General features: G+C 39.9%; 1 protein-coding gene across 5 annotated transcripts in view; it reads right to left on the bottom strand.

Moving 5' to 3' along the window:
* Positions 1–1,521: 1,521 nt before the first annotated feature.
* kdm4b (lysine (K)-specific demethylase 4B) overlaps positions 1,522–18,005 on the bottom strand; it is a 38,796-nt gene continuing 22,312 nt past the window's right edge. For 2 of the 5 annotated variants that reach the window (XM_026322972.1, XM_026322973.1), the window contains exons 9-22: positions 16,902–17,098; positions 16,477–16,715; positions 15,875–16,122; positions 15,272–15,392; positions 14,077–14,237; positions 13,582–13,786; positions 11,884–11,960; positions 11,522–11,577; positions 11,275–11,383; positions 8,637–8,825; positions 7,556–7,732; positions 7,047–7,166; positions 5,138–5,230; positions 1,522–3,697 (exon numbers count right to left, since the gene is read on the bottom strand). In XM_026322972.1, the coding sequence (XP_026178757.1) occupies positions 3,164–3,697; positions 5,138–5,230; positions 7,047–7,166; positions 7,556–7,732; positions 8,637–8,825; positions 11,275–11,383; positions 11,522–11,577; positions 11,884–11,960; positions 13,582–13,786; positions 14,077–14,237; positions 15,272–15,392; positions 15,875–16,122; positions 16,477–16,715; positions 16,902–17,098 (2,526 nt within the window). In that variant the 3' untranslated portion in view covers positions 1,522–3,163. Of the gene's footprint in view, positions 3,698–5,137; positions 5,231–7,046; positions 7,167–7,555; positions 7,733–8,636; positions 8,826–10,352; positions 10,694–11,274; positions 11,384–11,521; positions 11,578–11,883; positions 11,961–13,581; positions 13,787–14,076; positions 14,238–15,271; positions 15,393–15,874; positions 16,123–16,476; positions 16,716–16,901; positions 17,099–18,005 lie in introns of those variants that run through there. The other 3 variants (XM_026322975.1, XR_003296562.1, XM_026322976.2) reach the window with 3 other exon arrangements.

Raw genomic sequence — 18,005 nt, 5'->3', positions numbered from 1 at the left:
GAGGAGGAAGACGGTGAGCCAGAGCTGCTAGGAGGAGATGACACCAAACTCCCCACATCTACATTATGTACCACATATTGTAGAGGACCAAGTGGTAAGCCTATCTACCTATCTATTTATGGACTGTTTTAATAGCACCTATTCTGACCTTATATAGTATGGCAAACACATGCTACTAATGGCAATACTTAGCCTAAGATCCAGGTTCTGCTTCACTTGGATTGAACAGAAGCTTACTGAAGATACTACTGCTGTAATTGTTGGAAAGAATTTGGCGTATGAGCCATAAACATGTTCTTAATACACTTTATACCTGCAGATCTCCATTCTTTAAATCCATTCAAAATTAACATTATTTGTTTCCAAAAATTAATAATGAAATAATGATCAAGATATTTACAGATGTTTAAGGAATTACAGATCTGTTATAAAATTACTTTTAAAACTAGCATGTCATTTTCTGAAGCATGTGAAAGGATAGTCTAAGACTGAAAGCCAAAACTGACCATTTTGAACACATTCAGTAACAATCCTAAATTATGCTGCCCAGTGAAAATAATATAAAAATTGGGAGGTTTCAGACCCCCTTTTTAAAGAGGTAAATGAACTAGTCTTGGGACGCTTGTTTTTCCATATGAATCTTGAAATGGCACTATGAGTAGTCTAAATACTTTTAATGGGATATAGACAAGCAGCATTTGACAAGTAACAATCTCTGGACAGATATTAAAAGTCACCCTAAAGGCACAAGAAAAGAACAAGAGCTGGGGAGTAAATTTAATTTTAATTTTTCCATCTGGGTTGTGAAGGAAATACCGAGATATTTAAATACACAAGTTACCGTTTTTAAAGGATAAAATTTACAATTTGTATTATTTTTACGAAGAGGGCTTAAATTATTTTATATATTCTTCAATAATCTTAATTAATGATGGAATACACTCAGATGGATTGCTCAGAAATAGAAGAACTTCATCTGCATATGATATTTTGTGTTCAGATTGTTTGGATGCCTTTTAACTCAACACTAGGTTTCATAGTTTCAGCTAGTTGTTCAATACTTACTTGTGTGTGATGTTATTTTATTGTTTTATTTATTTTGACTGTATGTTTTTTACAATTCAGTTTCTTTAAGGGATGAGTGACACAGGTTCTCCTGCCTATGAAGAGGAGGACAGTGAGCCAGAGCTGCCTGGTTGAGATGACCCCGAACTCTCCACATATTGTGCACCCAACGGACCAAGAGGTAAGCCTATCTACCTTTCTATGAACTGTTTTAATAGCAGCTATTCTGACATTATAATATTTATTATTACATGTGGCAAACTTAATATTTTGACAAGAAGTTGAAAACATTTTTTTAAAATCAGATTGATTAATCCAAAGCATAATTGACCAATTGATCAGCCATAATAAAATATATCAGACTTTCTCATTATCTGTACTTAGCTGGAGGATTCTGACTGAATACTTTCTACTGTCTGAATCTTGGGGCTACTAAACACAAAACACAAGAGTTGGTGACCGGTACCCCACTTTAATCCCTTTGAAATAAGATTTTCTCAATGGATATCATTTGAATACAGGAACACCCCTGTGTCCCAACGTTTCAAATTGTGGTGACAGAAAAAAGGAAAAAGTTGTGTTTGACATTTACAAATTTCAATCACAATACACAAGGCCTGCAGTATGTACAAGGTGACAGTGTTGGGAAATTTAGTCCATCAGTAGTTTAATATTTCTGTAGCACCTCTGTAGCACAAAACGGCCATCTCCAGAAAGAAGAAAAAAAAAAAAAAAAAAAAAATGTGTGGTCATCAGTACAAACTAGTAAGATACCTACTAATACGCCTGCAAAAATCTGTCAAAAATAAAGGTGTTGATATTTTAGATTGGCCAGGTTTGTGAATTATTTTCAGAAGTGAACATAGATACAGTAATAAAAAACAGACGGCATAACAATGTACAATATTGATTTATACACAATTTAAACCAAGATTGTTACAAAATAGTTCCAGATTTTAGGGTTCCTACATAATTTTCTTTTTCCAAATATCATAGTTTATAGTCATCTCACAAGTTTGGCCAGTTTTCTGTGCCCACAGGCCAAATGTCACAGTACACAAAGATGTATTACTCACAGCAGCAGATAAGCTGTTAAAATGGAGCAGATAAGACAATGTAAGCAACAGATATTCACGTTCCAACTGAGGAACATTTCAAGACAGTTTTCCAGGGTGTACTTCCTTTAGACGTGCGAAAATTTTGAAGGTAAAACAATATCTTTTTCCCCACATGTAGGAACCCTGAGACAGGTTTGGGTGTGAAACGTGGAGCCACCAAATGAGCATCACATAAAAGTCTTACCTGTTAACTACTGTGACATCTTCACAAAAATTCAAAGCATCCTGCATACAAATCTACTAGTGTTTGCATACAACAGATTTTTTCTATTACAAATATTTCTTTCAATATCTTTCTAAGACATTTAAATACTGAGTTCCCCCTACAATATGTTTTTTTTTAAACCCCTTCCCCTGTTTACCTCTTGCAATCAGACAATAAAAACACCGTAGTGAGAATATCCTGAAGATGGACAATGTGAGTTTTCAAAGCCACAAGTGGCACAATTGAAAAATAGACACTTTGTTGCTGGTTATTCGACTTAAAAAAGAAAACGGAGTCCACCGGGCCTTACTGCCGAGACCATTTTAGTAATTAGCTTCCTGTAGAAAGAAAATGGGAGTGTGCTGTTATTGAATTAATGCAACGAGGTATGAGTTGATACCACCCAGAGACATATTCATTATTAAGAGAGAGGAGAAAAGCACAGCAGCTGACCAAAACGAAAAAAGCGAAAAACAAATAATTATAATATTAATAATATTAATGTTAAAAATAAAAACAGCCTTGTCCTCTTTAGCTGCAGCTTCAGATCAGGCTAAAGCACCACTGCAAATACATTAACTCAAAAATAGAAAAGTAACATGCATTGAGTGCTTGTGTGTCCGTGTCTTTTCCTGCTCCTTCCCTGAGCTTCAGAGCCAGTTCAGGAAATGTTTTTGTCTGTTAATACAGCACTCAGTACAGTCCACCTCCATTAGCTTAACTTCAGATTGGCTCAGCTTCCTCTGGCCGGGTAATAACATAGTGGAGTTGGTGTTTAATACAAGGGCCTGGAACCATCGTCCTGAGGGAAATGTGAATGGAGAAGGGTCTCCATGTAGGAAACGTAGCCGCTGCTCGGTGTGTAGTTGTCGGACATGTGCTGGGGTGGTGGGTGAGGGGACGGAGTGGACAGCAGGGGATCAGAGTTCAACGGTGACCGAAAAGGGGCCGTATGTGGAGTTAGCGTGGTGGCCAAGGCCAGGGTTGACTCTGTTAGAGTGTCAGTGAGAACGACATTCATGTCCATTGGGGTGTCCTCGGTGTCCACCTGATTACCAATGGTTAGAGTGGGAACATCCTTTGGAGTAATGCTGGGCTGAGATAGAGGTTGTGAGGTTGGTGGTGTATTAATACTGTCATATTTTGCTGCAGGTGCTGCTACTGGTGCTACGATTGAGGGGCAGGTGGGTAGACTACTTGTTTTCATTAGGGAATCTGCAGTTGGAGCTGAGCTGGAGGGAAGGCGGCGACGTTTGGCTGCTTGGGCTTCATCTGCTGAGGAAACCTCCTCCTGGGATACAGGTACAGCCTGAAAGCACAGAGAGACAGATTCAAACTGGAGACACATGAGGATTTTACCAGGAGTTCCATGTCTGAGCCACCAGCAGTTGATTTCAGCTGAGTATTGTGTTGCTACTAGCAACCACTGCAGCACTGTGCAATAGTCTGTCTGATATAGTTACATTTAGACTTTCGTCAAGAGTTGTGACCAAGCAAATGTCAAATAATATTTTTAATCTATTAACACACTACATGTATGTATATTAGTGTATGGTTGTACATAAAATGCACACAAAACGTTTGTACTCCTGCATATATAAAATATGGAGTATTTTGTCTGGTTTAAAAATACCAACTTGTGAAATTTCTTATGAATACAAATTTACAGCCATGACTCTATCATCACAGATAAAAGCATAATGTATTTGACTTATACAAGACTTTACAAAAACTATTTTGTGTACAGACGTATATGCATGTTTATTTGTACATATGACGAAGGATGTGCCAAAACGTATTTATGCTCTGAGGAGCAAGGAGACTGGCTGGAAGAGCTAAAACCAAGGACACACAAGCGCATCCTTCCCAGAAGCCTGTTACAGATTGACATGCCCCTTTTTTGAAAATCACACTTCACATTAAGCTATAACAGTTACAAGCTATAAGAGTTTTGGGAGATCCTTCATCATGACGGACTGGAACAAACTCCGGATTGACAGAGGAGCATTAAAATAAGGGAACTGAGATTCACCCCAGGTAATCAGCAGTGGGATGGGCAAGGATAATTGGAAAATAAGCAGAGTAGTGCCCCTCAAGGAGCAGCGATTTCCCCCTGAATCTAGTCTCATCTATCGTCACAAATAGGTTTGGTCTAAATCTTCATGGTATCTTATCTTTTTCCTATTACTGATCGCCACCTTTGTCATGAAATTTGTCGTCCAATACTATTTTACAACACTAAAAACATCCAATGCGAGCTGCTCTTGTCTGTCTTTACTGGAAGAGTGCTTTGCTTTCTGTATGTGCAACTACATGTGTACACATTTATCATTACTGCCAACTGGCAGAGCAGAAGCTAGTGCATATCTGCAAAATTAATTGGGATTTTCAAAGTCATCATTTCAGCCTTCATCTCTATATTCATGGAAAACTGAATCTGAACTATTTAATGTGATAGCTGGGTTACAGATTGGGTTACATCAACACACACAAAAACATATTCATTCAAACTAACAACCTACACATTCTAGCCCACACTCGGGCCTTTATCCTCCTTGGGCTGCAAAGTGTCAGTTGTTTGCATAAAAAATAAAGTTTCATCTGTAGTTACTTAATGTCCTTAATGCAATACAAGGACTATGTTTTTTTATATTTTCCACCCTCTTCTAATTTACTGTTAGAAGCAGATATAAACGTTCTGTGTGATGTCTGAGAACAGCAGCAAGCAAAATTTTTGTAAAATACTCACAAGCCTGGTCCGGACCCTCTTGGGCAGATCCTGGTCCAGCTGATGGATCTCTGAGTGTTTGATCATCAGCTGACTCTGGTCCTGAAACTCAACCTGCACAGATAACGATAACATTTTGGATTAATCAAGCAACACTTCTACTTCCATTGTCTCCTTTGAAGCGGAGGAACACACAATTTCCAAATACATCACTTGACTAATTAGTTGAGGCTGTATCAAGAGGAGACTGTGTTGGTAGTATAACAAAAGAGGACACATCAGTGGGTAGTGAAGAAAGGAGTATCAGGGTGTCTTAGTGATTCAAAATATAAACTTGTACACAGAAAGTCATAGTTTGGATCTCGGCCATAACAAACAGTTCATGAACAACTCGGTTCTGTCAAAATGTCCTTGACCACAAAGCTGTTTGCTGAGTGGATAAGACCATCAGCACAGTGTTTTAAATGTAAATGTAGATTTGAAAAAATCTTGAGCAAAAAGGACAAGGTTGGGGTCATGGCATTGACACAGTGACCAGCTGGAAGCTTGTTTTTAAACTCATCCAAACAGTGATCCTCATCCTTAACAGGACTCTCTGTGCTGTAGCCAATGGGCTACATGGGGACATGACAAGAGCACACAAAGATAACAGTGATTTACTTTGAGGGGAACTTATTGGAAAAAGAGAGGCCAGGGATGAGAAACAGGACTGAGACACTAAACAAACATTTCTCTGTTAGAGTGAATCCAAAAACAAGCTGAAAGACTGGTTCAATATTTTACACATTATATTTTAGGCTTTTCAATTACGTGTAGATACGAAGATTGAATGAGGCAGACTGGGTTCAATTTCTTGTTCAGTAAATGATCTCTGGGTTATGATGCAGTCTCCATTAATCCTTTTTCTGTTCTGTATGTGCGCCTGTGTGTGTTTGTAAGTGCACTCAGAAAAACACTTACAGATGTGTTCACAAAACCGGCATCATGGTAATTAAAGATTAATCACTTCACTTAACCTTGTCTGCTAATGCCTTCTTGTGTGTATGTATGTAAATTACTTTCAAGATGGCCTCCACTGACAGCAGTCCCATTTCTGTATTTTCTACTTTGGAAGCACACTACACATTTGCCCCATAAATTCCCCAGCATGCATCAGTGATGCTAAATCTCTCCACTTTATGTTTTAACATCACACTGTATCAAAATGCTCAGCCATAATCTACAAGGGCAGCCAAGCTTTTCACATGTTGATAAATACCAGACTGGGGAACCAAACCAGAGGTGGCAAAGTCATTAGACAGAGCAGTTACCAAAGGTTCACAGGCTCAATCACTTCAAGTCAAGTCAAGAAGAGCAGTAGATGAAATATGTAAATGATGCTGTTGCTCACAGAGTACTTGCCTAAGGCCATGTTCAGAGAGGGCTTCACTGTGAAAAAATACAGCCCTTCTCATTCATTTAAATTAGGAGAAGTGTGCTACACAGCAGAGACCAGGCTGCCAGGGGGCTCTGCCAAAATGTCACAGTGTCATGGAAAAAAGTTCGATTTAGTTCAACTTCTGCAGTGCGATGTGATGTCACGCGCTGTGCTGCACTGGCCAATCACATGCATGTAAACGTGGATTTCAGGTGAATTACGTCATGTCTATCGTTTGCCTCTAGACTGCCATAACACTGGACAAACATCCTTCTGCACCAAAGCTGTATTTAGAAATGCTTTTTTGCTTTGTCTTGGTAAAGTGAATATATTTACAAAGTGATAAACTACAAACATCAGTTAAACTGCTCAAAAATTCAACTTTTCTAAACATTTTTCTCATAAATCTGAACTGGTGACATAACCACAACCCTGATTCTCTATCCTTTACTCCACTGTGTCACTTTGATCACAGATTTGAGGCTAATTTGTCATTTTTGTCGTTTCCCTCACCTGGTACAACTTGTGGGTGTGCTCTTTGACAAAGGAAGCGTTGAGGATATGACCCTCAGAGGTGCTGACCATGATCAACTCGCCCACCTCAGGAGGACCATTGCGCAGGCAGTCGTGACTCTGAAGGAGGAGGAGGAGGAGGGAGAGGAAGAGGGGGGGGGCAGGACAAAGCGAGGGGGGGACAAAGGTGGAGTGCAATCAATGACAGCAAGAACAATGTCAAGTAATCAAATATTTTCAAATAACAGATCGTTTGCTCTTTTTTTTAGTTCTTCATCTTTCTCCTAAGTGAAGTTAATCTTTTCAGGACTTAATGTTATTAAGGTTCTGTGTGTTGCGTCCTTAAAGCAGTGAGCCATTAAGAGGTTATTTGAATTTACATTTAATCATTACATTCTCATTTACTAAGACACTCCAGCTCAAAGTATATAGCAGTTGCTAAGATATTCCTCTGGTTTTGAAAACAAATTGCGTCTATAAATTGTACACAGGTACGTGTCTGTACTCACTAATATGTTTTCAGGGTGCAAATTGTCACAGTATGAGCCATCATCAAAGTTGACCTCGTAGAACGTCTGCAGCGCGACGCCAATGATGGTACAGTGGTAGTACCAGCCGTCAGCGTTGCGACCGATCACCCTCTGGCCAAGGTTCATACTCTGTGCACCTTTTGGTATAGCACGTGGCTGAAGGGAGAGAAAGACAAGACAGAGGCTCAGACAGGTTTTATTTGGAAATAATTACAGAAAACTCTACATAGAGTATGTTCAACCAGCAGTCATACAGTTGTATGTTTGTATTGTCTCTTTCAGTGGGATCATACTGCAGAAACATGGAAACACCTAAATATACTGACTTTTGTGAAAATCTAAAAACTATTGCCACTAAGTGAGGTTTTATTAGTCCAGTTAAATGTGTTATCCAGACTGTTCCTTAGTTACAAGTTACAATCTCTTCAAAGTGGATGACACACATCCAGTTTTTAATTTAACAACTGTCACAGCAGCAGCTATACAGAAAACAATAGGCCCATTCAGAAGCTCCAAAGCCTCTAATGTGTTTGGAATAGACACTGTGCTCCTGAAGAGGTTTAAAGAGGCTTTTCCTATCCTGCCTGTAAGGCAGTGGTACTGATGCATCCTTTGATCAGAGGGTTTATCATGGCTAAAGTCACATATATTTTTAAAGCAGGTGATGCAGATGCAGCCTGCATGACTAACTGTGTACATCTTTTCCAAGGGGGCAGAGAAATGTGAAGAACCACAAATGAAAACAGTCCTTTTAATCTAAACCCTATGCAGTTTGGCTACTAGCTTTACCTTAACAGCCAATCAGCTTGCACCTCCCCCATTTTGCACAGTGGCATCTCAGACAAAACACTGGGCACAAATTAACTATTTCCAGAGTAAACATGAACATTGTTGTCCCAAAGAAGAAAACATTCTTCTATTAAAACTGGACCCATCATCATCATCATCATCATTATGGTCATTACATAAAATGTCTGCTCTCATCTCTCTCTGGGCTTGTCACTGTCTTCCTTCTAAATTCATTTTTACAAAACAAACAGTAGTTGCTCACAGGTATTACCTTTGGAATGGCCCTTTTATGCTTGTGACAGGTGACAGACACCACATAGGGCCAGTCAGCAGGCGTCATGATCACTCCAGCAATTTGGGCACAGGTGACGTGGAATGAGGTGGCACAGTTCTCGTATGAGCACTGAATGCAGGCTCCGCGGTTCTGGTGGGCAATCTTGCCATGGCAGAACACGCACTTCTGCAAGGAGAATTAAACAGAAAGTCTTCTGTTGGTCATTCAGGTCGGAGAAAAAGTGCAAATGTACATAAGACGTGTTAGGGACAGAACCAAACTGAATGGGTAGCACAGGAATTTTCTTAAACTCCATCCTGTTAACTCAGAACACGTGAAAACAACCACTGCAGCGTAACCATTTTCTCTTTACTCAGATCTTTGGTCCTGTTTGACACTCTGAAATGTTTCTAATTATTAAAAATGTTTAACTTTGCACATAGCATGAATGTGCAGACATCATGCCATTGTTTTTAAAAAGAAACTTCATATTTGTCCATAGTAGCAGCTTCAACAGTTACTCTGACATTCAAAACATTCGCTCCATGTTTCTTCCTCTCCAGCATACTTTCTGTTGTCTTGCATCACTCATTCAGCCTCTACTCTTGCACAACAACATAAAGAATTTGCTTTTCTTCCTTGGAGCATTTTCCTTTCAAAAGCTTTCATTCCATCCAACATTCTGAGTGTGAAATTACCACCAGCCTATCAAATCTCCGCCTTTGTCCAAAAACAAGCTCTACTATGTGCTCGGCCATTTCGACAGATACAGAAAACCTCACGCTCTTCATTTCATTCACTTCCATATCCTTCTACCCTCCACGCTCCTTCTTTTTACACCTTCTCCCCCAGTACCTCATTTGTCCCTGATTAAGTTAAAATGGAGAACAAGAGAGAACTAAATGAAATGCCAGGATGCAAGAAGGAAAGAGCGTGTGGTGGAATTGGTGGCCTGTCAAACTGAGTTATTTTCTCAGTTCAACAAGACAACCTCAGGTGTGTTTCAGAAACATCATCTTCTTTCAAAATCCTAATGACAGTATTTATTTACTAGCCCAAGAAATCAATGTGATTGCAGAAAAGTGGAACTGTATACATCAAACTCATGACAACACGCTTCGACTGAACAGACTCAGCCCATTATCCCCAACAGCTTTCGCAACTGTCTCATCTAATATGACTGGTATCTTACTTGTTTTATTATGATTATCCATCATCACATAGCATGTCCCCTCACGCTTTCTCGCTCGTTCTCTCTTCTCCATCCGCCCCCTTTTGACAAATCACATGGCAAGCAGCTGTAGTGCAGCGCATGGCCAATCAATAAAGAAGTAAAAATGCTTTATTAAACTCCCAATGCTTCATTTTTGTGCGGGTGCACAGAGCTGTGCTGTCTGATATTTCAGCGGCTTGGGATAGTTTTCCTCCGATGAAATGACATGACACCAGAACTGCATGAAGAAATTCAGCAGCACTAAGAAACATTACTTGAGTGTTTTTATATCTCCAGTTCCGAATCAGTGACAAACAAAGCAGTGGGGCAAACAAACGAAAAAAAAAAAAAAAAAAAAAAAAAAACAACTTCGCACAAGAAAATTGACTTGGAATGTGAGATGGAGAACAGTATTTTTAGAGATTGTATGATGATTTATTTAAGCTGCTTGGATTCCTAAGCTTGAGGTTGTTTTCTCGCAAGAATAGAAATCATGGTACCTCTAGGTGCAAGATGCAACGCTACCTCTGGGAAAGGTATTTTCCAGCCCAGTAACAGTGCTGGAGATTTTCTGAAATAAATAACACAGAGGCAGCTTGTGTAAAATCTCACCATCTCTGAAAACCAAATGTTTCAAGATGGGCAGAGAAAGCACAGATTGCTGATCATGGAGTAATATAAACTGGTTCCAAGGGTACATGCTCACATTTGATCAGCCCAGCCATCCAAATCATTAGACCGCAGAGGTTCCTCCTCATGGCGTTTTAAAAAGAGGGAGAGGAAACCTGCTTTGACAGCACTCAGATGCAAATGTCACCCAGCTTGTCTTTGATAGATTATTCTGAGAGAAGAGGAGGAAGAGAGCTGACATTATTTGTAGATTTGTGATAATGCACCAGCAAGCAAAGTGGGATAGGGTGATTGTGGGAGGGGGAGGAGGCGGAGGCAGGGAAGGAGAAGCGGGGGGGGGGGAAGGTAAAAAAAGGAAGGGGACAAGTTGTGCTCAAAGACGCAGCAGCAATTGGGAAATTGCCCACAGGATCAATGCAGTTCATTTGGCGCAGTGAGAAACGACAGCTGATTATTCAGCCATTCCCCTCAGCACATATGTTTTACGCCACACACCTCGATGCTCACCAAAAAAAATATCTATCCATCTAGCAGCCATGGGAGGGTAACAGAGAGTGACAGATACAGAGGCAGTGAGCAGTGTGAGGGGAGGATGAAAAGAATCATAGAGCAAGAGAAAAGAGCTGCAACAAGTGCACAGAAGTCTTCTACTCTTCTTCACAGGGACAGGGTGCCATTTATAGCATACTGGTGCACATTTTGACTTTGTTGACTCTTGCCTGACTGGCATTCCACTGTACAGTGACGAAAGATGACTAAACCTTTTTTTTTTCCCCCTCTGACTCAGCTTACCAGATTCTTGCGGGTTTCTGGAACGGCAGTGACGTCAACGGGCTCCCTCTCGATGGGGTTGACGAAGCGAGCTTCAGCTACAGCGATGCCACAGATGACATGGACCCAGCTGGTGACACGGTAGAGAGAGACAAACAAAATCAGGAAATGTTCATGTTTTTTTTTAGTTTTAAATTGGCAGCATTTTTTACATATGGGAAGAAAAAAAAAAAACTGCTACAACAAAACTCAAGCATGTGCCACTGACCGGTTGTCTGTGGTAGTCTTCAAAGCTCCACCCCGCAAGTTACAGAGGCAACACTCCTGGAAAATAAAGAATCATATGTGGATCGAGTTCATTTATAAGAGAAAAATGAACAACTGGTGTTAAAGATCCTCTGAGCCATCCTTCCTTCACCAATTCAATCTTTTTTAAGTTGGTGTTCTGTGGTAGCTGCTTGGCAACATGACCAGTTTATCTTCAAATCAACAGATTTTACTGTTAAGACTCAGTTCTAACAACTGTAGTCCTGGACAGGATGGAACAATTTATGTTTTTCTGCTGGAACCCAAAATGTGTAGTTTTTTTTAAAACTTTTTTTATTTGCATAAAGTAGTGCTGCTGCTCACCACTGTCCCGGCTCTTGCTGCACATCTGGAGCATATCCAGGACTCACCGACAGAGTCTGGTTTTACACCATAACAACCTATGAAGGAAGAGATTTAGTTCACACATTTGTCCCATACCATTCTGCACTTTATGTTTCCAAAGCACCACCTAGTGTATCGCTGCTCATCGATCAGTTGATCGATCTATTAAATATTTAAATTTTGCACTAAGCACCACTGTTAACCAGTGTGTTCAAGCTATATATATATATATATAGCTTACCTGACCTTCTCGTCACTATCTCCAATTTGAGCTTCTGAACACAAAAGGCTTACACACTTTTGTAACACCTAGCTGGGTCTGAGTGCCTTTTAGGTGAATGTCCACTCAAACAATGAGCAGCGAAGTCATGAAGTGCAGCGCTTGTGTTTTTGACAGGAGCTCTTTCTGCTTCATGTCCTCTTATCAATAGCAGCACCGCCTCCCCAGCTGAGCCAAGCTCATCCCTGGATGACTAATGAACTGGCCCTTTTTGAAGGTGCACTCCAGCTTTAGGGATAATAAGAGCCCAGGAGGGTTGGGTGTGTGTGTCTGTTTGTATTATTGTGTATGTGTGCACATGCTGTCATCTATGTGGTTTGAATGTGCAGCATCACACAAAACATCCACATATGAAAAATATTTTAAAGGTAAAAGTTTTTTTTTTTTTCCATATGCCACTAAATAAATGTTTTTTTAACACTATGATTTAAAACCAAACAACAAAAACGTGCTTTGTTTAATATAGATAACAGACATCAATATATGCCAATTAAAAGTAGTTCTTGAGCTCACTCAAATGCAATTCCTGTACATACAATACAGTTGCCTGTCTTTTCACGCTTTGCTTTGACAGAAGCTATATGCCCTCAAATGTCCAAAAAAAAAAAAAAAAAAAAAAAAAATGTTGAATGTGGAAAATGGGGTAAATAAAAGCAGGAGAGTTTTACAGTGTGCTGTCTTCAGAAAGGCCTTTGCGTTGCCAGTGCTGCCTCCTAGCTAGTTTAACCCAATTCAAGGAGAGTTAAACAAGGAAGCCTCACTGAGCATGTCGACAAGGGAGTTGAGCAGTTTGTTGCACTGCTACGGTGAAGTCTCATCCTTTATTTTCTCCAATGCTGTTGTCAGGGGCACAGGGATAAAAAAAAAAAAAAAAACTGAATAGAGAAGAGCAGTGAAAATGCCCACTAGAGTGTCTGTAGAGACTGAGACCAAGATTCTGAGAGTTACAAATCAAACATTGCAGTGTGCTCACAGCTGCTGAACTGATTCAACTTTTCTACAATATTTGCTTTTTTTCCCCCACAAACTCTTGCTTGTATGCTCAGTTTTACACATCTGTATTTCACAACTATTCGGATGTCTCTATGTGATGTCAACTTTAATGTAAATTTGTGGAATTTCAATTGTACCTTACAGCTGCGGCTCCTTCTTGGGTTACATTTGTAAACCTTTTGTTACATAAACAGAATAAACAAATACCCAATAATCAACCTTTAAAACTCAACTTCTCAATGTCTCAATAACTATTTTTGGTGACAATTTAGTGTAAAAGCTATTATCAAATTCTCTTTGCTAGAAAGTGTTGATTTTTCAGTAACAGCATACCAGCACTGTGTTGTGCTCCGACTTATTTTTACTGCTGATCTTTCTTGCCATACTGAAGGCTTTATACTCACTGGCATGAACCTGCATGTGGCAGGCTGAACAGCAAAGCAGAAGGCTGGTTCCATCCTCTCCAATGTGATAGTTTGTGGGTGGAGGTTCTGTGTTTCCTGCCCCAACGCTGAAGCACATCTCTGGGACCAGGGGACGAGTCCGGCTGCCGTGACGTGGGGGGGATTTTCGTGGGGTGTCATTGGCAACAGAGCCCTCTTTGTGTGGCTGGAAAGGCCAGAGGACAGTAACACGATAATATGACAATTAGTGGACTGAATCAATGACATCATTTAGGTCAGCCTTTAAAATGGTTGAGATAAAAGGAAGGAGGATGTGGTTAAAATCATTCAATTCCTTAAATTTAGGGTGTAGCTGCAGTAGTGAACATCTGAATCTGAACATCACTAATACTACCTATAAACTGCTGAACTGCTACAACTACTGATTGTACTCACTGGCAGCTATTACTATCGTTACTTTTACTAATTCACTGACACATTCTCCAGCTGTCATACCTTAGTGTAGGGACAGAAGAGTGAGCAGATAGCGCAGTGTGGCTGGAGTTCTGCCACTGCAGCATTGAAGGCCTTCTCTGCCAGGAAGTTGGGAGATTGAGTCTGCCACAGGTGCTCCTGTTTCTTCATGTCGTTGTCCAGTGGCATGGGGGAGGAAAGGTCTGCAGGTAGAAAAAAAATACATTAACCAGGTCTGACATCCACAGTCTGGAGCAAGTGGCACATCCTGAGGAGATTCATTATTAGAAGTTGTTTTTCTCAGCAATGCGTGATGATGATGATATATGAAGCATTTTTGGAAAGGCAGATCTTTTTTAAATAAGAGAACTGAGGCCAAGAGACAAAAATAGCACATTGTTTTCCAGACAACACAACCGCTACTCCTGATTTAACTAGCTAATGAACACAGACAGGAGAAACATTAAGAAGCTGCTGTTCTGAGTTGGGGATCAAATTTGCAGTAAAAGCTCTGAAGCTACTGATCCAGATCACTCATTAGATTTTTGACAGATGACCAAAAAGTCTTTTCAGAAGATTCTTATTTAACACACTTTTTCTCACTAGCCCTCATTTTCTCCTTGTCCCCCATCTACCCCTGTGAAGGACGAGCCTGAGTCAAGAGCCCTGCTGCAGACCTAAAATGACTTTAAAAGCAAGTAATTGGAAGTCATGATCCCTAGATCAATAAGTGTCAGTCAGAAAATTGAAAAGAGAAAGACAGATGGGAGGCAAGGGAAAAGAAGCCTTGCAGTCTTGATTTCATTATCCCTGTACGGAGCTTAAGTCCTCTTTTTCTTTCTCCACAACAAGAATTCAAACAAAATGGTGTCTCCTTAATTTTACGTACCATAAGTGCCACAATAGTGAGATTGAGTGCAACAGTAAAAGACAAACAAAAATGGGTTTGACAATCATGTTTTGGTGTTGAGCATATTTGTGTTCATTTCATCTTGTAACTATTTTCACTGCAGTTATTCTGTTACTAATTCACTCTTTTATTACCATATTTCTATTTTCATCAAGAATTTGCAGCACCTGGCAGGATTTCTCAACTGAGACTTGTGAGTAACAACTCATTAACAAATAGTGACTCCTGTTTAACAGAAGAAAAAATTTACCAAAATGTTACCAGAATGTAAACTAGGCATATTTTACTTTAATTATATTTTACACTTAAATAAATGAGGCCAAATACCTTTGTCACTGGTTGGGTCTTGCTTAACAATGGACAGAGGTGTCTTGCTGGGCGGCTTGCTGAGGGGATGACGGCGGCTCTTTTTCACCTCCTTTGGCATCTTCATCTTGGAGTAGGATGCCTGACAAAACACAAGTTTGTCTTCTTATTTTTTTGTTCAGTGTTTTAACCTCGTAATATGAAGCAGGAAATAAATGAAGTATTTTCAACACATTAAAAAGTTAATTTTGTAGATTGTTGTTTTGCTGTGGGCAAGTACTTTAAATTCATAAAAATTACGAGAGGAAAAATTATCATTAGTACAGCTTCCCATTTTTCTACATGTAGGCTAATGTGTTATGCAATATTCCATTGTTCAACACATGGTGGATTTCATTTAACTGATTTCAGCTAATGATGGTGAATTTTTTTAATTAACTTGCTTTACCTGCAGCAGTGACAGAAAACCAATTAAAATCTAACAGTTTAACTCAGCTACATGTTTGTACAGTAAAATGCCAGCAGCTGTAGAGTGAACTGCCCTCGAACTGAACGTGAACTGACACAGTAACTCAGCACAATAAATAAATAAATCTATTGACATGTAGTCATGATGAGCCTCACCTGGGCAGCACTCAGATCCAGTTTGCCCTCTGCAGGGATGTCACTCTGCCTTGAGGATTGAGAGTTCCCCATTCCTGCATGATTGACCATGGTATTCTTGGAATTCTTGATGCCTGATGTAGCAAACTGCTCAAATGCTTCCTCAAATCCAGTCATGGAATTGTACATATTTGACATCTTCTTGGGCTTTTTTGGCTTCTTTTTCTCAGTGTCTCCTGTCAAGTTCTGTGGTTTGGCCTCAAGTTCTTCTGATGGCATAAAGGGGGGGGGGGGGGGGGGGTTAACCAGTGATGTCTCATTGGAAATGTCACATTAACTATATATATATATATATATATATATATATATATATATATATATATATATATATATATGTGTGTGTGCGCGTGTGTATTTTCCCAGTTTGATCAAAGCTGCTACTGCAAATTGTTAGAGCATCTGAAGAAGCATTTCTAATTTGAAATACAGCAACTTTATTTTGATCATATTGATATAAATTTAAAAAAAAAAAAAAACTCAGCTTCCCTTTTTCATGTGTTTATACACATTTAAAACTAACAAACAAACAAAAAACTACAACTCCTGACTGATATTGTCCTCACCCTCTACAGCTGGAGTCCCTGCTGCTTTGGCGGCAGCCTCCTGCTCCTCACGCTCCATGGCCTCCAGGGTCATCATGGCCTCTCTGGCTAGGCGGTCCTCCTTCTCCTGCTTTCGTTGGGCCTCGCGTTGCTCCACCTGACGCTGGTACTCAGCAGCATTCAGCTCAATTCCCTCCTGAGCCAGCACCTTCACCTCCTCAAGCTTTAGACGACGAAACTGTTTCATCTTCTGCTTGGCCCTGGGGTAGTGACGAGACAAGAGGTAACAATATCATATAATATCCTTTTGAGACCACATGCACATACACTGCTCTTATGTTCTTGCCTCAATAAACCTGACTTGGTTTGTACGTGGGAATATTAGAATTAGCACATATACAAGGTGTGGAATAAATGTGTATTTTGTGTGGAGTTTGACCTCTCACCTTCGCAGGAGGTTTTCTCGAAAGGCGATACGATGCTGCCTCCAGGTCTCTAGTTCAGGACTGCTGAGCTCAGTGGCTTTGAGGTGGTCTAACACTGTGGTGTCTTTACCCTGTTTCCACAGCTCATAGCGATCAGGCTGCAGGCAGCGCACAAACACATCCATGGAGATCTTCACCATGTCCTTACGACAGGTACACTGGAGGAAAACAAAAAAGCAGAGAAACAGGAGATAACTGCAAATTAGAGTGGGGAAAAGCTGCGGGGAGGGGAGGAATTAACTCAATTGTCCACAGCAAACAAACAAAAGGCTAATTAGTTTCCAGGTAAATAGCACCTGTGAACCAGTGTCACATCACAGATTGAAGTTTTTCAAACTCAAATTCCCTGCAGTGGTAGCGTACTGCTAAAGAGGACATATTCCTGTGTGGCAGACTGATGAAGAATGCTAACAAACAGCATGGAACAGCACAGTAAAGATGAGAGGATAACAGCAAACAGCAAAAATCACACATTATTTGTGGGATTTATTTGGACTTTTAAATTAAATTTTAAAAAAAATCTATATAATGATTTTGTTAGGCTATGTAATTGGCATAGCATTACATTGATCAATCAATCAAAGACATATGTTAAGTAGTCAGTCAATGCATATGCCTCTATTCTATATTTGGTGAGCAGTACACCACAGGGCCATCATTTATAATATACACAGCATCAAGCAAAGTTATTCTAAACTATGGTAGTGGGTAAAATACAGCAGGTAATAAGACTTAAATGCAGTGACAGTTGCATCTGGTAACCACTCACACTTTAAAATGACATTACAGATCAATGAATCACTGCTGGCTAGAGAAGGGAGGAGCAATATATTAACAGCTGTTAAATGAAACCACAGCACTTTATGGAAGCGAAGGGAAAAAGAGCAGGTACAGCAGAATGAAGTCTGGGAGGGAAAGAAACAAAAAGAGGGAGATTAAACAAACAAAAATGCAGGAGGAGAACGAGATGAAAATCTTTCTTTTTTGTGCACAGCTTGCTGTATTACATTCTTGCTCTATTATTTCCCAAGCTGTACTGAGAGTCTTATGTTCAATTACTGGAAA

This window comes from Mastacembelus armatus, chromosome 4, assembly GCF_900324485.2.
Source record: "Mastacembelus armatus chromosome 4, fMasArm1.2, whole genome shotgun sequence".
Lineage (NCBI taxonomy): Eukaryota > Metazoa > Chordata > Actinopteri > Synbranchiformes > Mastacembelidae > Mastacembelus > Mastacembelus armatus.
Note: the sequence above shows the minus strand (reverse complement) of the source record. Positions and strands in the feature narration are given on the sequence as shown.